The sequence below is a fragment of the Triturus cristatus genome, chromosome 5_1 (assembly GCF_964204655.1).
Source record: "Triturus cristatus chromosome 5_1, aTriCri1.1, whole genome shotgun sequence".
Taxonomy (NCBI): domain Eukaryota; kingdom Metazoa; phylum Chordata; class Amphibia; order Caudata; family Salamandridae; genus Triturus; species Triturus cristatus.
In genome coordinates, this window is record NC_140587.1 from 772,424,096 (window position 1) to 772,450,047 (window position 25,952).

The following is a 25,952-nucleotide window of genomic DNA, read 5'->3' on the forward strand; positions in this document are numbered from 1 at the left end:
CTGGGGCCCCATATTATGGACGCCCCCTGCAGCCAGTATCATCAACCGATTTATTGCATATCCTAAACTTTAAGTTAGAAAGGGGGTATTTCCAAGCTTAGCGCTTTGGGACTCGCGAGGGGTATGGAAAGCGCTATATAAATATCAGCGCAATACACGTCCATGTCAAGATCTTAGTTGTAAATTGTTTTTTTCTACTATTTTCTTTGCAGGTTGCTTTATAGAGGCGCTACGAAACTCATGCATACCTCATTTATTCCTCAATGTTACCTCAATCCTAGACATTGGTTTTGTAAGCTGAACTCACCACGCACGCATCAGAACAAGAAGGCTTTGTAATTAGGCCTGGGCGGATCAATACTATTAAAAGTTAAAGCATACATTGATTTTGTAGCGGAGTATTTACATTTAACAGTGAATATGCACCGCTCTTCTCTTCTTACACTCAAGATGCGGCGCGAACACTTTGTATTAACTACTGTCTTTAGTGAACAGTCCGTTTTTTAACACGAGCCAATGTTTCATCGATTTTGTGCTGTTCTTTCTTGCAGTTTGACCCGGAGGGCTATTTCTGGGCCGTGGTCCATCTGATATGTGTGGGTAAGTCGGACATTATCTCAGCAGTTGGTGCTCTGAAGCGGTGACCGGAAGGACCGAATGTAAGGCTATGGAAAAAGCAGCGTAAAACCCTCCTCCTGGGAGTAAAACTTCTCAGTGCGACTTCCAATACAAGACAAACGGCGGCTGTGCGCTGCCACTTCTGAAACAGGCCAGTGCATGACACAACATGATGGAAAATGTTATTTTAATAGGCCTGGGCGAAATTCTTGTAATTTCCTTTGGGGGAAATCATTCAAAATGTCCCAAAAATTACACAAAATGCCGGTCTGGCACTTAGCGATACTTTTATGTGCGAAAACGTCCTTGCAACCATTTTGGACAGGAGGATGCATTTTGTGGTAAAAACGCAATATAACACAGGACGCGAACAAGGCCGCATGCTTTCTGTTTGTTCATGCTAATCTCAGGCTCCCACAATAGGATTTTTACTCAAACAGCATTTCAGTTGTGACACATAGTGTAATGACGTAATCTCTGGCATTTTGCATTACAAGCTTCACACAAAATTCTAGAAATGATGCAACATTATGCTAGCAGATACTAAATTTCCTCGAGCCACATTTTATGAAATTACTTTTCTTGACTCCTGTTTAAAAATTGACTAATCTGCCTAACTGTATTGAAGGGGGAACAGCATTTTTATGACATCGCAGTGCCATTACAACGCAGGCACTACAACGAATGCGTGGTTAGCACGCGTTCAATTACAATGCAATCATTACGACGACTTGGGCACTCATTGTTGGATTTAAAATCCAACACCTTGCCTACTGTTGACTGAGGTTGGAATAGTAAAATTACTATTCCAAACTCCAGCGCTTCCCTAAAGCAAGTCGTTGTAATGACTTGCGTTGTAATGGAACATGTGGTAGCAACGCGTCCGTTGCATTGCCTGCGTTGTAAACGCATGCGTTGTAAATGCATGTGTGAAAACGTCATACATCCGTATTGAGGTACGGTACGAAATTCAATAAAGGCACCAGGGTACGGACCATGCTCTCTTTATTGAGCGGATAGCAGCACAAATGTTCTGGCGATACATGCGGCCAGCTCTCCCCTTATATCAGGGGCCCTGAAGACCGTACTTGAGCATGGATCATCTCACATTGGATTGGTTATTGACCAAAATTGATCTAACTGGTAAGAATACTTAGAGTAAAGCCTCTCTTTGCTAAATGTCCACACTTCACCCCAATATCATAGAACTGTACAGCACATTTGAAAAAATCAGTTGCCTCTACGCTGTAAGCTGATTACCTGGGCATCTTGTTTGACCCCCAACTCTTCTTCTCACATCAAATAAAACAAGCATTGGCATAGCCTATAGGTCTCGCCTTTGGGACCTTATAAGTGTTTAGCCATGCAACAGTTGCATAACTAAATACTTATAAGGTCCTAAAAGCGAGACCTATTGGCTATACCAAGCGGCCGTGCGGCCGGGACAGTGTTCGCGATCAAACATCAAAGCGGCCGCGAAAGTAAGCTCCGTCAAGCGCGGCGCGCGTGCCCGCGCACATGAACTGTAGCTCTAGGCTGGCCTGGTAGCACTTTTTGGAGCCCTCACAAAATGTCTCGCGAGACCTAAAAAACAAAATATGGCCCTCTTTGGGGTATTTAGTACTCATGTTTATGACTGAAAAGAAAATAATCTGCCCCATTAATTGCTGAAGCGAGTCTCTTCAAAGGACCAGTCACCTAATTGTGCCATCCACGTAGGCACCTGGAGCTCCTGTGAAATCCCACACCCGCTTTGCCCCTTGAAACAGTTACATTATTCTTTAAAGGGGAGATCATCATTTGAAAGAATGCTCCTAGGCTGAAAAATGGAAAATGAAACTGGGCGGTGGTCTTCCAATTAGCCATTTGGGCCAATGAATCAGTCATTTTAAAGCTGTCGCGCATGGAAGGGGCTCACCTCCGCTCCTGCTCTGTGCCCCTGCCGGTGCCTTTGCCTCTGTCCCCTCTGCTGTGCTTGTCCCAGGTGCAAAGTCATTGTACCCATTTTGTAATAAGGCCAGTCATGTCTGAACCTTGGTCCCTCCTGTCAGTTGGGCCCCTGTCGTCTTATTTATGTATGTGTATCCTTCTTAGGTCATTTGTATAGGAATCCATACACTTTAGCAGCTGTTTGGAACTTCTCAGAGGGTTGTGCGTGACTGCGTCTGTGTTCTTGATGCCTGGTCATATACTCAGGGCATCCCAGTATCACATCTGGTGTGATGTGGCCTGAGGTCATCAGGATAAAAGTGAAGGTTTCATTTTTTCCTCAGTCTCACCACATTTTCTTTGAATCTTGGGTGTAGAGGAAGGGTGTTTCTTCTGTTTCGCCAAAATCCACACCCTTAAGTTCCATGTATTTTTTCTCTTTTCCTTCTAACTATAAGTTTTATGTTAGTTATCTAAATAGTAAATTGCTTCAAATTCTGACATTTGTCAGCAGTACAGTAATTGCACAGTTTATTACCTGGATTTGCATGGCAATTATTCCATGGGCCTTTCATGTTTACAGTATCATAGTCATATAATATTCATAACAGTATTATCTCCCTGAGTGCATTATTTTAAAGTAAAATTCAGCAATACAAACGCACCACCAATGCGCACAGTTCGCTTTCCGCTTCCCGCTTCCATACATTAAACACATTTCCCCAATGTTTCCTAAGCCTGCGAAGGGGCTACTTTCAGAAGTTAAAGTGTGAAGCATTTAGAATTCCATTGTCACCCGTCCGAGCTCTCAACGAGAAATGCTTCCTTTTGGTTATACCCCATATAAACATCATTCCAATGTTCTTTTCCTTACAGGTGCTTACAAAGCTTTTAGGAAGTCTCAGAAATCGAGCCTTATAAGGTAAATTGTTTTAAAATGTACCTATCCATAAGTAAATTTAATGTTAATGTTAGGACAAGTGGAGATACAATATTATGTTAATGATTTGGTTAGTTTTGTGGCTAAACATGATTTTACTCTCAGATGGGGCTGAGAACTCAGTTTGAACAAGGGTACAAGTGCTTCTACAAGGGAGTGACAAGCGTTTGTGTCTATAGTGTCAGAGCGAGCATGGTTGTAGCCGGTGCTCAATTTAGGTATTATAGCAGCATGATTTATTTTATTTTATAGCGGGGTCTTGGTGGTTTTTATAAGTTGGAACAACAGGTACTTTTATTATCGCTGTCTAATGCCTGTGGCCTGGAGCCCTGGTAGTCTCCCCGTAACCTGAAGCTTTGTATCACAGCTCCCTATGTGTCTCATCTCTGAGCGAGGGTTTCCTTTTGTAGTTTTTTCTGGACCACAGCAGCCTCCTTTAATTCCCAACTTTTTTTCCTGGTGTCTGTATGAGCTGATGAGCACCTGAGTTATTCTTCGTTCTCTGCGTTTATTTATCAACTGCAACTGGGTGCAAACTCCTTTCTTTGGACTGTGTCTGGCCGCGGTCTAAGTATCCCACCTTTTCTCCTGGTAGCAATCAGCCATCGATAGAGGTAAGGTGGTATCTTCCCCTCACTAGGCTCCCACAAAGGCCCTTGTCACAGTGAGTTCTTTGTTGTCTCCTCACTAGTATTGTGGCTTCTGAAATTAACCGGGACAGATCTCTCCTCAAGCTTGCTAGTTACGGTTCTAATTGAATGAGATGAAGAAAAACTTGCAGAAACTGGTTCTAACAATACGTTTTCTCCTTGTATGACGCTCACCAACTTGATTAAACCAAACCCTTGAATGTTCTTCCTGACAAAAAAATTCTAATTGCAAAGTTCATTTCCCCACCCCCAAGTTCATCCTCTCTATTTTTTTCTGGTTGGGAAGTCCACCCTCTGTGCACACCCTTTAATTCTTCCCTTCCACACACTTCCTCACACTTACTCCTTGTTTGTTTAACTCTCTTTCTCTACCCAGTCCCCCACTCAACCTCCTGTTTGCTGTCCACGTTTTTATTTTTTATCTTTTTGTGTAAGGTGTCCTCCCCTTCCCTGCCACCCATCCAATCCATTTATAGTCCCTTTTACTGTGTGTTTTGTTTGCTTGAACATTGACTCCCCCCACCCATTCACACTTCCTGTAATGCCCATATGGTCCTTGCTCTTCCTCTCCCAATACCTTCCTTTTTATCCAGCTGCCACCTTTTTTTTCTCCTTCCCTTTGTCTTTTCTATACTAACCGTGTATTCTTTTTCCTCTTAGTCTTCTTTGAGCATCTATTTCTTCTTCATCCTGAATTAGCTGAATTAGAGGAAAGTGTCAAACCAATGTGGCACACCCACATGGGTGAATGGTCTCTTCTTGGCAATTGCCACTGTTTGTATGGCGCTTTTTAGAAAATGGACCGTGGTTTATAAAAATGTTATAACATATGTGTAAATAGAAATCTATTAATGTGGATCAATTCTGAATGTGTTATACTTTACTTAAAGTTGCATCCTGTTATCGTTTTATCAATTGTAATAGGTAAAAACTACGAGTCTTTTTTCTCGCACACTCAATTTGTAGTCCTCACATGACTGTATCACGTGCACAGTTTAAATGGTGGAAATTGTTTGGCAAAACTTTGTTGGTGAACAAGCCTGCTGGTTCAGGCGAAACGCGTCCGACAGAGCCACTGAATAAACCCTGGCTGGAATTGTCAAAGACACAGCGTCGTGTCCTTTTGTTACGAGAGGAGTGCCGTTTATATTTAGCGGACCGAGCTTGGAGGTCCGCCTGACGACGCACCCGCTGATCTGGAGTTTGCGGTGGCTGTTCTAAGCAACGTGGCAAAGGATATATATATATATATATATATATATATATATATATATATATATATATATATATACTCCACGTTTGATAAAGATCCACACAAACGGAGCCGACTCAACTGCGGATTTTTCAAGTTGCTTTAATTTCGTTAGCCATCACGCTTTTCGGCCGTTACTACCGCCTTGGCCACATGGTGTTTACGTGTTCTTAGATTGCCTTGTGCTTCCGGGAGTCAGATCAACACAAAGAAAAGACTCTACGTTGTGGCACAAAATAAAATGAATTTAGTAAAGGTTAAATCACTTCACTTTTCTTTTTCGCCCAAAATTGTACTGTAATGTGGCACTAAATACATTCAGAGTGCATAAGTACGATTTACATTCCATCTTTAAAAATCGAAGGTAGTGCCTGCCTTATTCATATTAAAGTGCATAAATGTAATCCATGTTTTTACCATTCATATATATATATTAACTGAAAAACGCTCAAGAATTAATAGTTCAGCCCAAACTACCAGTCCAGGTCCCCTACAGATAGGAACACAAGCTTATCCTGGCTTGTTTACAAATTGTTTTATGGACATCAGATTAAACAGGGGCTGTAACTCGGAATTGTCTTGCGACGGCCAGCCTGACATGCGCACTTTGAAGCTGTCCATCCCAAGCTCTCTTAGACAGCTGGGTGGAGAGAAACCACAGGCCTCCAGAAAGAGAGTCCGGCCAACCCGCTTCATCCAATCCTGGGACTTCTCTCATGCTGGTTAAAAGCATGAGAGCAGCGTTTGGATTGGTTAGGGGAGCCCCACAATAGACTGCAGATTAAGGACACCGAGGAGCATGTGCAGCAGTGGGTAAGTACCATTTTTTTATAGTGTAAATCCCTTATTATTATTATACCATGAGATCACAGAAAAAGGAAAGGCCACAATTGAGCGATGCATGGCTCCACACATAACCAAGAGAACATGTACAATTAAGGCAACCACCGCTCCTCCCCTCACCTCACCCCATGAGCACTAACAGCAATGGATTCTGTACAGTAAAGCACTAAGCGGTATCAATGGATTCACTCTGGACACCTGTCACATCTATGATGGGTCATCAACATCTGTCAATCTTAGCAATTGTAGGTATTTGGGACAGGTCAGTTCTTGAATTCCACAGAAAGGAGAGCTATGAAGGGGCATCAGAGTTCCTTATAGGAGTCTCTCTGGGCCGTTAGAACTAGAGTAAGTGTCTCAGTTCCCAACACATGCCATTAGACGCTGCGATTAGCGCCAGCTCTATGCATCGCCCCTTACATGATTTAAGTGGGAAGGTAAGCGCATTGGGTAGGCCTAAGACGGTGTGTGCTGGGAATCGAGGTAATTGAGTATCAAAGTGAGTGTCAATATAATTCAGGACCCCGTCCCAATAGCGGGTGAGTTTAGGAAAGTCCCATAGTAAATGGACGAGTGTCCCAGGGGACCCACAATGTTTCCAGCAATAGGCACTATATGTAGGATTGCCCTTGTGTAGCTGCGCCGGTGTGAGATACAAGTACATAATTATTTTTGTGGCCGTCTTGGTGCTAGCTGTGTTGTGTGCAGTGTTTCCCGCTCTTTAGTATACTCCTTCCTCTCCGCTGTGTTGTCAGTGGCCACCCCAATTCTAGTTCCCATTTTTTTCTGACCTGGGGTCTTGGGTGCTGGAGAAACTTGCTGCAGTATACCTCGGAGTTTGGTAATAAGGCGTTTGTCAGTAGTTTTGGTGATCAACCATTTCTCAAATGCTGTAAAGGGGCCGCTGCACTCCCAGGCTTACCGTGGGGTGCATGACCCAATGCCAGACCTGAATATGACTTATCCTCTCGGACTCCGGGCCCTCGTAGTCAGCTCGTAACTGATCAAAGGGAAGGGGCCCTTCCTCATCAAAGAAGTTGCCAACAGGGCAGCATTTAGGGCTCTGCCAGCGTTGGAATGCGTCCTGATCAAGGCCAGGCTTGAAATCAGTATTCCTGCAATCGGTGTCAGCGGGGAAGGTAATAACGACTGGCCCCTGCAGCCAGCAACACAGTCCCACACGTTCAAGATGGCTCTAGTGACTGGAGAGTAATGAAGGTCCCACGCTCTTTGTGGACGTGGCAAGAACGGCACTTTCCACAGAGGGGTCATGACAACTGCTCGATCCGTTAATAACAAATGTTTCTTGGATTTCTCCCTGAACCATTCCACCATATAGCAGAGCTGCTCTGCCTGGTAATATTGCTTGAGATTAAGGATCCCAAGCCCCCCTTCTATAGCAGGTCGGTAGCTCTGATCTCGACTCATGCAAGGTCACCCTTCCGCCCATATAAAGCAGTGCATCTCTCCCTGTGGGGACTGGATAATGCCGGTGGGAGGCTGAACCAGGAGTACCTAGAAGAGGAAGACAATTCGCGTGAGAGCAGTAATTTTCAATGCTACTATCCGGCCAAGCCACAAGAGATGGCATAGTTTCCATTGTGCCAGATCCCTCTTAATTTGCAGGAGTAGTGTTTGGCAGTTGAGGGTCGCAGTTTCTGCAGTAGTCAGGGCCAATTGGATTCCCAAGTATGGGACAGAAATGGGTTGCGAATGGATCGTATAGTGGCGGGCAAGGAGAGCTTCCATCTCTGGGGGGATTGAGAGGTTGAGGGCTTGTGACCAATCCTACCGCTCCTCCAAAGGCTTCGATCTCTGCAACGAAAACTGGGAAAGTCTTACTGTGGTTGTCTAGTGCGACAATGACATCGTCAGCATAGAGGCTAATTATATGTTCCTCCCTCCCAAAGATGACTACTGTAATGCACGGGTTGTCACAGACCCTTTGGACAAAAGGGCTCCATATAAAGGACAAAGAGCAGAGGTAAAAACAGGCACCCCTACCTTGTTCCCCAACGGATGGGAAATGGTACTGAATTCTGACCATTCTCCCGTACCTCTGCCCGTGGTTGACCATAATTGCTAAGAGTTCAGGTATGGAACCAGTGCCCAAATCCAAAATGGCCAAGCGATGCAGCTAATTATGGCTAGTAAACCCCGTCAAACACCTTCTCCACATCTATGGCCAAACACATGATTTCTCGTTTGAAACATTTGGCTTTATCCACCAGAATCATAATCCTCTTGGCATTATCACTACATTGTCTATGTGGAACAAATCCCGCCTGATCAGGATTAATGAGCCCCGGATGTATGACTGTATCCCGCGAACCAGAATCACACTGTGCCTTCACAGCGCCCTCATTAGAACAAACGTGTCTTTAGCACGTATTCTTTCAGTATGCAAGTCGTTATAACGACTTGCCTTATGGGGTGCTGGATTTTGGAATACGTTAATTTACTATTCTAACTCCATTCTGCGCAACAGTTGGGAAGGTGTTTGACTTTAAATTCAGCACCATTCCACCAATGCGCCCCCCCCAAGGCAAGTCGTTATAATGACTGGCATGCTGAAGAAATGTGTACTAAAAACGCGTTCGTTCTATTGCCAGCGCTGTGAAGGCACAGCGGGATTCTGGCTTCGTTGTACAGGACATTTTCCAGAATTTAATAACCACATTAAGGAGTAATATTGTGCGATGGGACTCGCACTGTTTGAGATCCTTCCCAGGTTTGGGGATGAAGACGATAGAGGCTTCCATCATGGAGGGTGGGACTGTATTGGGCCCATTTATCGAGTTGAAGAGCCGAATCAAAATCAGGCCCAATTAAGAAGGTCTTATAAAACAGGGCCTGAAGGCCATCCAGCCCGGTGATTTAAGGAGTTTCTGCTTAGCAATAGCAGAAATCCCCTCCTCTATCTGGATTGGGTGGTCTCGGGAGTTGGCTTGATCTGCTGTCAAGTGCCGAGTGTGAGTGTCCCTAAGATAAAGGCTTGGGTCGTCCTCAGAGAGGGTTTGTTTTGTGTAAAGGTCCTCGTAGAAGGCTTGTGAGATAGATGCGATATGGCCATTCCCTACGATCTCCGTGCCCATCTGTGTTAGGAGGTACTCTACACCAACAGTAAGCTGTCATGCATGTAGCCGGTTGGCCAGCAGGCGTCTGCATTTGTTCCCCCTACATAGAAGAAGTGCCAAAGTCTTAGCAATGCATACTCGACCTTGTCTAAGTCCAGCCCCACCAACTGTTTCCTCACAGCCTCCAGTTATCCCCAAACCTGTGGGGCGCCCATACACTTGTGTAATTGTATTTATTTTAAATGTTAGTGTAGTTGTTTTATTTTGGGCTTTTAGAGGGAGGGGTTGTTTTATTATGTGCTTTTAGAGGGAGGGGTTGTTTTATTTTGGACTTTTGGAGGCAGGGGCCTTTTGATTTTTGGTCTTTTGGAGGGAGGGTGTGTTTTATTTTGTTTTTTGAGAAGCAGTGGAGCACTTTGTTCGCCCCACCACTTTCAAATGTTGCCAGCCACCCCTGAACCACACTCCAGTCTGATCAGTCAATTAAGCTTGACTGTTTTCCAGATTACTGACAAACTATAAGAAGCTGCTGAAGCTCTGGCAGACCTGGTTTCATTTGTTAAGAAAAGACCAGAACCATAGACAAAAACTACCAGCAAATTGAAATATAACACAAAGTTTGCAAAGGCCCACTAATCAAGTAGACAAGACTGTGTCCAGAATATACTGCAGGTGATATTACAGAGTAGTTAAGGTACTGAATGGAATTCTTCGCAGGTGGCATCAAAAAAGCAGTCAGATAAGAGACATATTAGATTTTTTTTTTTTAACTAGCGGCCAATCCATTGCACAGAAAAGCATAATACACCCAAGAGCAAGAAAGGAGGAGGGCTAGGCCTAGCAAGATGGCCATGTAGACGTGTCTGCTGGTGCTCCCGCCAACAAATCCTGAATCTGACATTATCCTGTGCCTCCCAGTGGCGTTACTTAGGAACCGACAGAGCTCCGCCTAGGGATCGAATGCTCACTCCCTGGGGTCTGTCGCTAGTAACGGCGACCACCCGGAGTATATGTAAGGCTCCGGTGCGGCTGTTGCCTGGCAAGGCGGCAACGCCATCTTGGTGGGCTGAGCGGAAATACCTGGGGTTATGTGTTGCCCTGAATGCCGGACTGTGGGGGTCCAACTGTTTCTTGATGGGAGTGTTGGACGACTGCCCCCCCTGAAGGAGAACCAGGACTGGCTGAGCAGGGATGGTAAGGCAAACGCAGTGCCGAGCTGCTGGGGGGCACCCTGAGGACTCGAGCGGAACCCACCTGGGCAGAGAAGTAGGCCCCCAGACATCCTGGACATGCATCAGGTGACTGGGTGAGCAACCTGTCCTTGAAGGGACTCTAAACTGCCCCTGGAGGAGCGCGTTCCGCATCTGCAAAGGGCCGGGCGGTGATGACGTGGGATCCTGAAGTCATAACCGCCGTTGTTGGCCCTCCTAAGTGGGCCTGGGGTGGGGCCTGATGCGGAGCGGAAAGCTGATGGGGGACACTGCCTGGTGCTTGGAGCTGCCGCTTGGTCGAGTGCTAGGTGGCTGGGCCCCCCTCTGAAGGAGACTCCGGATCAGCCAGTCCTGGTCTGTAGGGCCGAAAGCGACTTCGAGATGCTGGAGGGCATCCTGAGGCAACAAGCAGAGTCCACCTGGGCAGAGAAGCGGGGATCCAACCCCATGGGCCTCTGAAAATGCGGTTGGGGGGGTTGCGTTCCGCATCCGCAGAAGGCCTGGCAGTGATAACGAGTGATCTAGAAGATGTGACCGCTCTAGCCCGTGAGACTCCCGTGACGGGGGCCTGGTAAGGGGTTGTCACGACCGCCGGCCTCCATGAAGAGGCCCTCGCAGGGCTTCTGTAAGACCCACAAGACATGCAGCGGCAGGCCCGAATCAGCAGCTAGGATCTGCAACCATGAAGTCAAAGGTGGGTGCTGTGGGTGCGGACAAGCACCATTGGACACATTTGACCCTGGTAAGGTTTTTGATCCTGTAACCTCACATAGAGCCCAGCAGAGATTTGCGTGAGGACCCTAGCCTGACCAAGTCTAAGGAACAGCCATGGCCTCTTGGGAGGGGGGGGGGGGGGGGTCAACCTGGGGGCCCACATTGTGGCACTGAGGGGCTATGACCTGTGAGCTTTAGTGGTGGACAGACATTGATTAGGCATGGGGGATGGGACCTGGGTGGGGACTGCCTGGGTCCCCAGTGGAGACCAGCTGTCCTGCCCTGCCACAGTTTCCTGGGCCTCCCTCCGGGTGAAGAACACAATGGTAAAGGACGGGGGCGGTCAGTGCCGACTAATAAAATCCTGAACTATGCACAGCCTCTGCCCCTGGGCCTCAGCATACAAGAGACTGCTATGGTGAGCCGCAACGAGGAGGCTACAGGGACTGCCGAAGCTGCCCGCTCATTAGCGAATTTGCTGGCAGCGATACAAACCACCTGAGATTATATATTGCACAGAATAGATTCCGTGAACATTGAGGTCAATTTGCTACGATGCGACCTCCGTAAAGTATCCAAGAGTTTGACCACCACTGAACACACTGTGGATATGCTGCAAAAAGAGGTTCACATGCTCGGAGACAATGTCCTTGAACTTCAAATAAAGGTTGTACAACTTGACGACCGGGTGTACGATTCCAAAGGAAGGCCACGTAGGAATAATCTATGTTTCATAGGTTTCCTCGAGAAGGCAGAGGGACCCTCGGTAGAGCTGTTCTTAGAGGACTGGATTGTGAAGGTCCTGGGCCCCAGGAGGCTATCCAACTTCTTTAATGTTAAAAGGGTACACAGGGCACTGGTACCCCCCCACCCTAAAACCTGGTGCACCACCTAGGGCTATTATCGCCCTGCTTTTCAATCTCTGAGATTGCGACGCTATCCTACAGGTCACCCGCACAAAAGGGCCGACCCATTTCATTATTCCCTGACTACATGCAACGGGTCCAGGACCAACACAGTGCAACCTCCTCTTCCCAGCTGAACTGCGAGTCGAACATTAAGGGAGGGCTTTGTTCTTTATCTCCACGGCGGAGGTTAGCGTCTTGTTGGATTCCCAGTGACAGTCGGTGCATGTTTGGTGCCCTCAACGGGGTCCTCCCACACCTGAAAGGGACAGATAAGTAAACTATCGGGGGAGGATGTCATTGGGAGGATACCGTGAACGATATGGTAGGACGCTGCTCTGGCAGTGATAATATAGGAAAGTTCCTCCTACAAACAAGTACTTGTCGGCGGGGCTCCCCCCCCGAGGTTGATAACGGTGCGAGGGGCTAGAGGTCTTGGCCTTGCACCCCACCGGTCATTCAACCACTAGTGCAGCACCTCGTTTTCACATTCTTATACCACACACCTGTAGAACTGATGTTTATGAGGATGTGGATGTTTGTTCTATTTTGCTTAGGGTTTGAAATGGTTATGGGGTGGCACACACAATTCTTTGCACTCTGTGCTTTGGAGAGGGAAGGGATGGTGATACTGGGGGGTGGGGGGATGTTAGGATTGTTCAAGAGGTATCTGTTTGGAAAGGTTTGCGTTGTTTCTATTGCTCCTGTGTCATATAGTACGAATGACATTGCTGAAAGGGTCTCACTGGGTAATAACAGAGCCAAGGCTGGATTGGGAGAGAGAGAGGATGGAGTAATGTCTCTTGACTCATGGCTCCGTAACAAAATTGATCACATGGAATGTCAGGGGTATAGCACAGTTTGAGAAACATAGGTGTGCGTTAGCTAATCTGAGAAGTTATGGGGGAGCAATTGCATGTTTACAGAAGACACAAGTATGGGGGATTCACTGCCCTGTATGCAAAGGAGGTGGAGAGGGCAACTTTACGCCACCTCCTACTCAGGTTTTACCTGGGAGCCGTCATATGTGTGGCACCTGGAGTCCCCTTCCAGCATCTACATCACGTAGTGGACCCAAGGGGAGGTATGTTATCCTGCATGGTACGCTGGATGTACGGCAACTGTGCATCCTCAATGTATATGCTTCCAACAGCGACTCCCCTCGTTCTTCCCAGCGTTGTTGGCTGCGGCCTTGCCCTACTTGGGCGATGCAATTGTCATGGCAGGTGACGTTAACTGCGTGATGGACGGATCCTTAGATCTGGAACCCCCATGCACATATACTAAATCCCGGATGACTGGGACCCTAAAAAATATTTTACAGGGCATGCAGTTATGCGATATGTGGAGAGATTGTTACCCTACAAAGAGATTGTTTTCATGTCATACTCCAGCGACTGGGACTTTTAGCCGTTTAGACTATTTCTTTCTTTGTCCGAACTCACACCTGAGGTGGAAGGAATAACATATCTACCCAGATACCTCTCGGACCACTTACCTGTCCTGCTGAGTCTCAGGGGAATGCCGGACTTCCCAGCAATACCCTTGTAGCGCCTGCGGGTGGAGGCGCATGTTGGATCCTCCATTTGAGACCACAGTCTCAGACGCGCTGACGCGCTACTTGGTAGAGAATTTGGGGTCGGCCTTGAGCCGAGCACTTGAATAGAAGGCAATGAATTTCATCCTCCGGGGAGTTTGTATAAAGACTATATATGGGGGGAGACGGCAATTGGAGCAAGATATTAAAATTCAAGAACAAAAACTGGGCAAATTAGAGGCCAAGGTCCCAGTGAGTACTCTGTTAGCTCTGGAAACAAATTTCCCCACCACCAGAGGCTATTCGCGACTTTCTGGCTTCTGTGGAATTGCCACAGCTGGACTCGGAGGTGGCGATCACAAGGGAATTATTGACGGCCATTCGGCGTCTCAAGATGGTGAAGATCCCTGGGAGCAATTGTCTACCGACGGAATTCTATCAGAGGTACGCTCCCCATTCGGTGGATCGCCTCCTGGGGGTCTACAATGAATCATTGGAGACTCAGTCTCTACCGGCCTCCATGAGGGAGGCCTTAGTGGTTATGATCTTGAAACCTAAGTTCAAAAGATCTTTATTGGAGAAATAGAGGTGTCAAAACATGAGGAAAGAAGACTAAAATATCACAGCAGTATAATAGATAAAATAAACATGTCTGTAAAAATACACATAAAATTGAGAGATAACAAATGATTGAGGCTATATGACAAAAGCAATACTGGAAGCAATATGCAATAAAATGAGTTACAAAAAATACAAAGGAACAAAAAGGTCTATCAGGGAGGCTTGAAAACCTCTTGTTGAGAGGGAGGCAAATGAGAAGAGCGCTTAGCACAAAAATCGAGGTACAAAGTCACAGGTAGCCAAAGATCATGTCGTTTTTTAGCCAGATTAAGGGGATAAATAAAAACGGTATCTAACCTGTGGTTATGGCATATGTTGTACCACCATGCTCTGAAAGAGATATTAGCAATTTACAGTAATTTGTTGGAATGCGACAGCTAACAACAGGTCAACAATCTGAGCATTAAAATCAACATCGGCCCAGCAAGAAGAGAGGCTTCCTAGAAAAACATTAACAAGGGAGAAGGGAAATGCAGTGTGAAATATGGCATTAATCTGAGCCCAAACTTGTTTCCAAAAGTTGTACACGGCAGTACATGAGAAAAGCATATGAAAAAGAGTAGCCTTGGGCGTCGAGCAGGACCAACAATGGTCAGGGATTAGAGGAAACTTCTTATTGAGCATATAGGGTGAAAAAAGAAGTCTGTTATAGATTAAAAAAAAAGGGTTTGCGTGAGGGAGGCAGCCCTGGAAGATTTGCGGAGTTTGGTCCACACCTTATCCCATAAAGAAGTGGGCCAAGAGACATCAAAGTCAGATTCCCATTGTTCCTCTACCTTGGATTTTGGCCTGGGGGTGAGAGTCTTGTGAAATGAGTGGTAAATAAAGGAGGCAGTATTGTGAGTACGGAGCAGGGAATGAAGGCGTAGAGTAGGGTTGGAGGAAACTGGTTGGGCGGAAGAGTTAAAGAGTTGGGTATAGGTGGACATAACTGCCTTCTTGAGCAGGAGGTATTTACGGGCAAAGGAGGAGGGGAGATTGAAATTACGGCAAAGAGCGGAGAAAGGTAAAAAATCAGGGCCAGAGAAAAGGTGGGAAACCCAGATCAATCCTTTTTGTCTCCAAGATTTCCAATAAAAGGGCTTATGATTAATGAGGATGCTATTATTGTGCCAAATGGTGGTATTGAGAAATTCAGCTACAGAAGAAGGAGGGCTTGGGGAAGTGGAAAGAAGAAGCTTGGCAGTGAACTTGTGGATGGGAGTGAGAGTGAGCTGGGGTTTACGAGAAAATGAGAGATATTCAGTGAAAGTAAAGGGTGATAAAGAAAGACGCTCAATAACAAGCCATAGAGGTGGAGATTCAGCAGGATCTCGTAACCAAAGGGAAGCTTGTCGTAGAAGGAAAGCTTTGTGATAAGAGGGAAAATCTGGAAAATTGACCCCACCTTCTGGTTTGGGGAGTTGTAGTCTGAGCAAGGACATACGGGCTCTTTTACCAGACCAGAGGAAAGAAGAAAGGATAGCGTTGATTTTCCTAAAAAATTTAGCTGGAATAGGAACTGGTATATTAGAAATAGTATAAAGAACTATTGGAGAGAGCATCATTTTAATCGTGTCAAGGCGGCCCCACCAGGAAAGGTAAAGCGGGTGCCACCTGGAAGTGAGGTCAGACAATCTCGGAGTACACTTGCTAAGGCATAACGAGACAGTGTCTGAAAGGGAAGGGGTAATGTGCAGACCAAGATATTTGATATGTGAGGAACTCCAAGTGAAATTGGACGTAGCAAAATCAGGTTTGAAGGTAAATTTTGTGAGGGGTAAGATTTCACACTTGTCGTTGTTGAGCTTATACCCGGAAATTTGGGAGTACTCGTGAACTTCAGTAAGGAATGCAGGAATGGAGATGACAGGGTTGGAAATAAAGAGAAGGATGTCATCTGCATAGGCAGCAAGTTTAATGCTTGTCTGAGAAAAATGGAAACCGTGTATATTAGGATTTTGGCGGAGCTTTGAGAGGAAGGGTTCTAAGGCCAAATTGAAGAGGAAAGGGGAAAGTGGACAACCCTGGCGGACTCCTCTACCCAAATTAAAAAAAGGAGAGACTAGGCCATTAGCACAGACCGCCGCTCTAGGATTAGAGTAAAGGAAAGAAACAAAAGAAATAAAATTAGGACCAAACCCAAACCATCTAAGGGCGGAAAAAAGAAAAGTCCATTCTACCCTGTCAAACGCTTTTTCTGCGTCCAAGGCAATTGCTGCTAATGAGTCTTGGAATCGTGAGGATTTAGACAGGACATTAAACAAAAGTCTAGTGTTATCCGTAATGAAGCGACCCTTAACAAATCCAGACTGCTCGGGTCCTAATAATTCAGGAAGAAAGGGGTCTAATCTTATGGCGAGGGATTTAGCATAGATTTTGTAATCAATGTTAACTAAAGAGATTGGTCTATAATTCTTGCAAAATTGGGTATGTTTTCCTTCCTTGGGTATTATGCATATGTGGGCGTCAGAAAAAGTGCCAGAGGAGGTGCCGCTAAGGGCAAAAGAATCAATGAGAGAATGTAATCTGGGTAGAAGTAATTTAGAGAATTGCAAATAAAATTCAACTGTGAATCCATCCGGACCCGGGGCTTTATCTTTCTTAAGTGTCTGAAGTGCAGTGTGTAGTTCGAGATTAGAGATGGGTGTTTCAAGAATAGATAAATCAACAGGGAAATTGGGGGGAGCCTGAATGCTAGAGAAGAAAGTAGCGAGGGATTGGGGAGTAGGATGGGTTTCAGAAGAGTAAAGCGTAGCATAGAAGCGTGAAAATTCTTCTAGAATATCAGCATCTGTGCGCCTTAAAACAAGATTAGCATAAAAAACAGACTCAATATTCAGTTTATGTTGCTTAACTTTTAAATAATTGGCTAAAACCTTCCCCGCTTTGTTCTCACTCCCATAAAATGTTGAACTAGATTTCAACAGATATAACGAAGCATCATCAGTGGATTGTTTATTAAATTGCATCTTTGCTTCAATGAGAGCAGTCAAACTTTCCTGCGAGTGGGAGGTATAAAAAGAGTGCTCCAATTGTTTGATTGTAAGGAGAAGATCATTAGTACGCTTGCGGGCAGATTTACGCTTTTTGGCCACAAAATCAATGATGAAACCTCTGGCTGCAGCTTTGTAAGTGTCCCAAATAACATGCTTGGGGAGATTGGGCGTGTCATTAAAGGCAAAAAACTCTGTGGTGAATTCAACAAAGGAGGTTGTGAACTTGGGATCAAGAAGGAGAGCATTATTAAAGCGCCATCGCTTTGGCCCAGTATACTTGGGCAAGACGTCAATATTAACCAAAACGGGGGCATGATCAGAAAACAAAATGGGGCCAATATCGGCATGAGTGAGGGACTGAGAGATGTGATGGGAAAGAAAAATGTCATCAATGCGGGACTGCGATTGGTGGGATGGGGAATAAAAGGTAAACTCCCTAGTTGTAGGATTGCATAAACGCCAGGCATCAACAAGTTTGTGTTGGGATATTGCTTGAACAAACAGTTTGTGAGATTTATTGGGGATATAAGATGCTTTGGAATGCCTGTCTAAAAAAGGGTCATGAGGTAAGTTACAATCTCCTGCCATAATAAAATTATCGTCAACGTACTCAGAAATACGGGAAGCCATTGTGCGCCAAAAGGCCGGGTCACCACCAGTAGGTGCATAAATGTTGAAAAGGGAGATGGGAGTGCCTTTCGAGGAAAGTTTGACATACAACCATCTGCCCTCGGGATCTGATTCAGAAGATAAGAGAGAGTGAGAGAGAGATTTACGAACTAGAACAGCCACACCATTTCTTTTGCCATCCCCAGGAGCAGAGAAAACATCACCAACCCAACCCCTCCTAAGTTTAGCAGCTTCAACATCATACAAATGTGTTTCTTGCAAAAAGGCGATGTCTACATTCAGCTTGGCAAGATGATAGAGAATTTTTTGCCTCTTAATGGGAGAGTGAAGACCTTTAACATTCCAGGATACAATACGTATTGACATTAAAGATTATTAAAGGAATAATGCAAAGAGAGAATAAAGCATTGACAAAAAGCCTCGCGAAAAATACAGAACATAGGAGAGAGAGAGAGCAAAAAGGAATAGAGAAGAAATAGAATGGATAGGAGCAAGAAGAGTGAGAGAAAATTAAGAGAAACCAAAAAGATAGGGGAGAACCAAGATGTTATTAAAATCAGTGAAATGATAGAGTAAAGTCCAAAGATAATAAGTGCAATAAAAGAAAAAAAAGAGCATGTACAATAAGACTAATAAAGAAGTATGTTGAGAGAGAAAACAACCAAAGAGAAAAGAGAATGGGTGTAAGTCAAAGGAGAGATGAAGTAATAAGGAAATTAAATGTAGAGTGAGAAAGAGGCATGATCGAGGGAGCCAATAAAAGGTAAGAAAAAACGAGGAAAGAGAGAGAGAAGAGGAAAAAGGTTGTGGAAAAGGTATTGACACCATTAAAACTGAGAACATGAAGGGAAAAATCAAGGTCAATAGAAATAGAACAAAAATAAACATATAATAAAGGATATGAGGGATACTTACAAGGGGTGGGTTAGGGAAGGTACGGTCAGGAACATGTAGAGACGCACGTGGATATGAGGGTAGGGAGGTAAGGCCAACTGGAGAAGGCAGGACACTCGGGGTCAGTGAGGCGTCCGACCACAGGAAACAGGGCGGAACGTGGAACATTGAACTACAAGGGGAGAAAAATAACAGGGTTAGACAACGGCAAATGGCAGAGACATAAGACACGCATTGGATAGGGCAAACCTAGAAATTATGACATAAATAGCAAACATTTCAGTGAAAAATATAAACTCAGCAAGAGAACAATTGAGTGAGAGAAATCAACGTTCAACTGATGCTGGAGCAGCATAATACAGCATCAATAAGAGTCACGGTGGGAGAGAGGAAGAAGGCCCAGAAAGCTCCATGGCATGCTGACTGCAAGAGTTCAGGAAACTCCGAAGTCGCGTAGGGTCTTCATATGTCGTAGTTTTATTATTGTAGGTGACTTTGAATAAACAAGGGTGGAAGAGACCATATCGAGCGCCAAGTGAACGAAGGTCAGGTCTCATATCCAAGAAAGCCTTGCGTCGGTTTGCGGTAGCTCTGGCATAGTCTTGCGCAAAAAACAAGGTGGAACCCGACCATGTAAGACGAGGAGAGGCTCTGGCCGCTGAGAGAACTTTCAGCAGATCTATGTATTCCAGGAAATACATTATTACACCTCTGGGTTTCACTGGCGCAGATAAAGAGGAAGAAACACGACCCAGCCTGTGGGCACGCTGGATGTTGAGCGATGTGTCTTCGGGCAGGTGTAAAAGCTTGGGAAGGAATGACTTAAAAAAATTGACAAGGTCACTCCCCTCACATCCTTCCACCAGGCCATAAAGGCGAAGGTTGTTGCGCCTATTTCGATTTTCCAAGTCCTCCACCTGCTTCTGGAGAGAGGAAACCTGCGCATGCAAATGGGTGGTTTTGGCAGCAGATTCTTGAAGAGAAGAGACATCACGCTACACTGACGACACTCTTTCATCCATTGAAGTCCAATTGTCAGTAAGGACCTGCAACTTAGCGTTGGTTTCTTCCATAAAAGGGCGCAAGGCCCGTATCTCTTCAAGGAGTAACTCCATCGAGATGGTCGTAGAGGATTTGGGAGGTGAAGGTGGATCTTTTTTCAGCCTCTTAGACATCGTTTTTGCTGAGGGCTGTGAAGAGGCTTCTATATGCGACGTCATCTCATCGACAGACAGAGACTGGGAGGCTTCAAAATGGGCCAGTTCCGTGAAAAGCTTGGAATTCTTAATATAATTGCGTCTATGGGCCTTGGTGGAACAATCAGCCATCGACACGTCTATGAAGCGCAAATATACCAGGAACAACTCAAAAAACTGAAAACGAAACAGGCACTTTACGCAGTCCAAAGAACTTGAAAAATAACAGAGAGGCAGTTAAAAAGGGTTGGCAAAAAAATATGCCAGGCCAGAGAGAGCAAAAATGCCAGGAGCCATGAAAAGCAGAAAGAAGTCTCAAAATGGCTGCCGGGTTTGAAGAGAGCAAGAAACGTCCATTGAATCAGGAAAAAGCCATGAAAATAAAAAGAAAGTCACCTGAAAGTGCTTGGTTGAAACTGCTGTATCGCCTGCACTGCCGTGAATAACACCAACATGATTAAAGTTCCAGGAATTCAATGCGCACTGGACGCATTGCTGAGGAGATCCCGGTCATTCAAGAAACAAAATGGCGGTCGCGGCCGTTTCAGAGCCGCGACCGGGGCAAAAAGGACAACAACGCTGAAAGAAATACTGTCACGGCGGCAAAAGTAAGCTCAGGGCATGCTCGCCATCCTTGTACACCAGAGGCTCCCCTTCGGTGTTCGCGAGTGATGCACGAACCGCCAGCTAATCCCCGGTCTGACGGAGCGCTACTCCGGCGCCGCCATTCCCCTCGGGCGCTTAGCCACGCCCCCCATGATCTTGAAACCTGATAGAGACTCCATGCTGCCCAGTTCTTGTAGGCCGATCTCACTTTTGAATTTGGATATGAAAATACTGAGTGGAATCTTGGCGGCTCGTCTCCTCCCACATATGCCCCGCCTTATACACACATATTAGGCCGGGTTTATACCGAAACGTAGTACCACTCATAATTTGCGAGGCTTGGCAAATGTGTGACATACTCCGTGTCTCTTGGAGAACGACTACGCTCTGGCACTGCTCGACATAGAGCAGGCCTTTGATTCCGTAGACTGGTCCTATATATGGTCGGGTCTGGGACGGTTCTAGGTGGGCTCTGATTTACTCAGATGGGTTCAACTGCTTTATATTGCTCCTGCTGCTCGGCGGGTTAATTTCTAACTCATTTCCACTGGCTCGGGGCACCTGTCAGACCTGCACTCTGTTTCGCTAATTTTCGTGGCCGCTATGGCACCTCTGGCGGCTGCCTTGCAGAGACAGATGGCTCCATGGGGAATACTTCTCGGGGAGACCCGCCATGTGGTCTCCCTATATGTGGGCGACACACTAGTTTATGCCCAAAAAACGGAATGGTTCATGCCCATCCTTCTCAATGTCCTGCACAGATTTAGGACCATCTCGGGGCTTCGTATTAACCTAGGGAAATCTAAGTTGGTCCCATTTGGGAGACTAGCGATGGGTCTGATGGGGGGCTACCCAGTATGGGACTTCCTTGGACAGCTGAAGGGACTATCTACCTGGGGATCAAACTGGCGAACACAGCTTCCTCATATCTGAACCTCAATATAGGGAAAGACCTGGCAGGTATATGAGGTTCTATAAAATTCTGGAAGGACCTGCCCCGGTCCCTCTTGGGGGGGATAGCTATTGTGAAGATGATTATTCTGCCACGGTATCTATACACCCTACAACATTCCCTTCACAAAATCCCCAAACAGTACTTCCGAATACTGGATGGACTGATGGTGGACCTCCTGTGGGGATCCAGGTGGAAACATGTATGTTTAAAAACGTTACAGAGGACGTTGGATAAGGGGGGCGGGGTTTAGATGTGCCCTGCTTGGAGCTCTACTATATGGCCTCCAAACTGAAGCACGCGGTCCACTGGTTAGACGATGATGAGAACTGGGAAAAAAGCTCCTGAAGGGCACATAGGAAACTGTTAATCATTGCCATGGACAAAGAAAAGGCCCAAGACCGCAGTCTTCCTCATTAAATGCTAAATATTATCGTAATGGATTATATCTGTTGATGTATCGGGTGATAGGAGGTTGGAGGGAAGGGAGAATTAGCTCACTGGTGCTCCTAATCTGGAAACGTCTGTTTACAACTTAAAATGCCAAAAAAGATATGTTAAAAAAAAAAAGAGCAAGAAAGATAAAAAATCGAGGAGTTAAGAACGATGTTTTCTTAGCATAAAGACAATAAAAGTATTTTGACTTAGTATTTCTAATTCAACCCATATGAACTCATATTTACATAAACCATTCCTCTTGCAGAACATGGACATTTACAGGGTTGCTAGATTGTATACATCTTGCTCCAGTTCTCCCCTGCAGGCGAACAAGATGATTTCCAGAATTAAAGCAGCATGCGCCTAGCCACAAGAAGTACACGGATATGCGATTCTTATTGGCCCGTCTGAGGCTCTGCAGAGATTCATTCATCATGGCAATTCCAGTCAGTGCCTTCGACGTTTCGTCACCCTTGCAATAGATGCATTGAACCGTCATCAGGATAATAATCATTAATGCATTGTAAGTACTCTTGAAAAATAAATTATCCATGTGTCCACTTATAATACGTCTTACAAGAATATAGGATGTTCTTACAAGCAAATAAGGTGTTCCTTTTTGCTTCCAAAAGTGTTATAATCGGACATGTATATTTTATCTTTCAGGGTAGGACTTAAAATGATTATTGCTCTAATGGCAGTTCAGTGCATCTATTGGAAGAGAAACGAATTGTTGATAACCCTGACTGGAAGTGATATGCAATTTTTAACTGCATATAACATTTTAGTGTGAGTGAAAATGCTGTCTATGCACGATCTGTGAAGGCCAGTCATTTTCTATGTGTATTGATATCTTATTCCTATTGTGACACTTGTTTTCTGTTCTGTTTTCCTCATATGTGTCCTTTTTCATAAATTATTTTGTACAAATTTACTTTAGTATACAGATATGTGTTGCTCACGCTAGAACTGCAGCCACTGATAGAGAATTTGTCGTATCAAAGTGTCATATGCTTTTTGAAACTTTGTAATCTGAATTCAGAGGAAATGTCTAAAATTGCATTTCAAAGTAATTTTCCCTTTAAGGGGATCACACTTTTATATTTGTATATGTATTCAGATCCCTTAAGCGTGTTAGACGTTTTGGAGGAAGGGATAGCGCCAATTTGCGTCTCATTGTCCCCACCCTCAGTGGTCCGCCAGCCTCTTTCATGTAAGGATTGGGTGGCAGTATTTTTCACCTGATTTTTGCATGGACTTGAGAGTGGGAAAGATGCCTTGGGCTTCCAGGGACACTGGTCGTAGCCCCATCTCAACCTTCTTGGGGCTCAAGGTATCCCTTGGAATTCTCCCCATGATCTTGTACATGTGTGGTAAGCAGGGACATGGAATGCCTGGATATCCCCCTTTTTTTTTTTTTAACAGAGTTTTATATAATGCAAACTTGACCCAGTATCGGAGCGCTTTACATAGCACCAGTTGAGTTACATGAGGACACATTCATTTTTGTTAGGCACGGGGAGATTAAGTGATTTGCCCAGAATCACAGGATGTTCAGCGTCATTGCCGAGACTCGAACCCGGTTCCCCAGATACGAGGTCGACCGCCCTAGCCGTTAGGTCAACTCCTCTCCCCTTTAACTCCATGAGAGATTCAGGTCATGCCTCAGCTCTCTTCTCCAACACACACCAAGGCTCAATGCTAATCACTAGAAATCCCTTCCTTGATGCGTACAGTCACCTATGCTAAAAGAGGAATCCTAGGAATTCCCTTGCCGATATTGTGCTCTTGCAAAATACCAGCAAATGAACCCCATATGCACTCTAGTGAAGATCATCCTCGGGATTGCCATCGCAAATCGAGCTCTCAGGGCCCTGTGGGATCCCTTAAATTCTACCCGCTGACTGCACCGTTCACCCGCCCTGATGTGAGAGTTTCTGTCAGGTACAAGCAGATCAGGACAGGGGCATCAACAGGGCTGTGCTTGCCCTTTGGTGTGGTGGAGGCATTTTGGGGGTAGTGGAGTGCTTTAGGATCAAGGCAGGCAGTACCTCCTCCTAGGTTTAAATGAAGGACGTAATGCCTAAAATCTCACTCCTTATGTTATGAGAAAGTGGCACCCAATGAATGTCTCAGACACCAATGTAGTTGCACATACTTTAATTGGCTCAGAAAATGATCCTTTCAATCTCATGGCTGCATTTCCCGCACAAATACTCACGAACAACATACGCTCCGGCCAAGTACCTCTCTGCAGCACAAAACGGGGTGCATATTTCCATTTACCTCTACTAGAACTCTAATATTGGTGTACTGTAGTTCAGTCAGCAAGGAGAGACTTGAATGCTGCATAAGCCCTAGGACTGGATGGGCTCAATGTAGGATTCTACAAGTATTTTGCAGGTTCACTGATGCCCCGAATATTAAAGGTTCAAAAGAAATTGCTGTCAGTAGAACTACCCTCACCTACCCTCCACCTTTGGGGAAGCCAGAATCTCATATTACTAAAAACTTGATTATGATCCAGCTTTAGCTCCTTCTTATCGCCTACTATCTCTAACAAACTTCCTCATTCCCATGCACATCATGTCTGGCATTATCCCTAGCAGATAACCGAGACAATAACTTGTGTCGCCGCCATGCACAGTGGGGTTGTCAACGACGTCAGTTCCGTTTTTCATCAGTAATGTTATCAATGATGTCACAGAACATGTCATGAAAGTTGAAATATGTGAGATCATCATAATTCTTTATAACTCTGTCAGAGACACACCTAAAAGAAACATACAAACGCTACACATACTAGTACAATTAATAGCAATTCCAATAGACAAATATTCACAGATACAACAGCACGTTAAAATGGGTATCCCCACCTTGCGACATACCTCATCAGATAATGTACAATTCATAAATGATTATCAGTGCATGGATTTCCTAGAAACAACAGCTAATTTCAAGAAGGATCCCACCCAGCAGCACACCTCTTGTCTCCTAACATTTGGAGATACCGAGCCCTGCCCTACAGTATGTAAATTGGTGCTTCTTTAAAAGTGGGATTAAAAACCTTTTGGTATAAATAACATAGTATTTGCAAACAAGAATAAAATGTAATGGCGTCCGGTCTGAAACCCCATCACACGGACGCGGCTGAATTGATGAAGCACAAAAGTGGCCCATGGGAGAGCGCAGCAGATATTTAGTTATCCCTGCCCTAAAAAAATAAAAGCACTTGCCTATCCCAGGTCCCAAATGAAAGCAGTAGATAAGGTTGTCTAGGCCGATACCTGTTTTCAGATTAGCGTCGGCTTTCGCAGTCGATTTACTTGACTCCTCGTTGTCCCTGGCAAGGTGTCTTCTTTTGAGAAGCAATGAACTAATTAACTTTTTATCCAGAGTAGTGATAGAAGTTGGGTTATGGAACAGCAACGAATAACCCAGCTCTGATAGAATTCTGTTGGCATAGGCAAGCCATTGGATGCTGAGATCTTTATTGCAGGCAAGGCAATCTTTTATAATTGAATGATTCAAGCTGCCTCTAGGTTAAGCCAAACAGATCACCATAAAGACAATGGGCCTAATTTGATACAGTCTTCCAAATAGGGAAGACTGAGCTCCTTGTGACATACAAAATGTGAGGCTGAGGGAGTTAATAAAAGGATTCGCCTGCAAAAGTGGATCTCCTCTGCCTGTAATGTAGAGAAATTAGCATAACCACAGACCCCTGTGACAGACCCCTTCACACAGCTTAGGGTGGGAGGTGCAACTGGAGATCAGGTGGCCCTGCAAACTTTGGGTCAAGTCCGACTCTGCTCTCGCTTAGCAGTTAGTAACGTGTGGGTGCCCACCAGGGAGCACACTAGGCATTTCTTCCTGAACTGTCACTCCTCCTGCAGGTCCAGGCACTTTGCTTCTGTCTCTGAGCAGATAAGACAGGCTTCTAGGTACTTCGGCAGATCTT

The 25,952-nt window shown here is 45.3% G+C and overlaps 1 protein-coding gene across 7 annotated transcripts in view; it reads left to right on the plus strand.

Annotated features, from left to right (window-relative positions):
- SLC35D4 (solute carrier family 35 member D4) overlaps positions 1-25,952 on the plus strand; it is a 642,891-nt gene that overhangs the window by 296,896 nt on the left and 320,043 nt on the right. For all 7 annotated transcript variants that reach the window (XM_085605764.1, XM_085605763.1, XM_085605761.1 and 4 more), the window contains 2 exons: positions 552-600; positions 3,424-3,469. In XM_085605764.1, the coding sequence (XP_085461890.1) occupies positions 552-600; positions 3,424-3,469 (95 nt within the window). The remainder of the gene's footprint in view (positions 1-551; positions 601-3,423; positions 3,470-25,952) is intronic.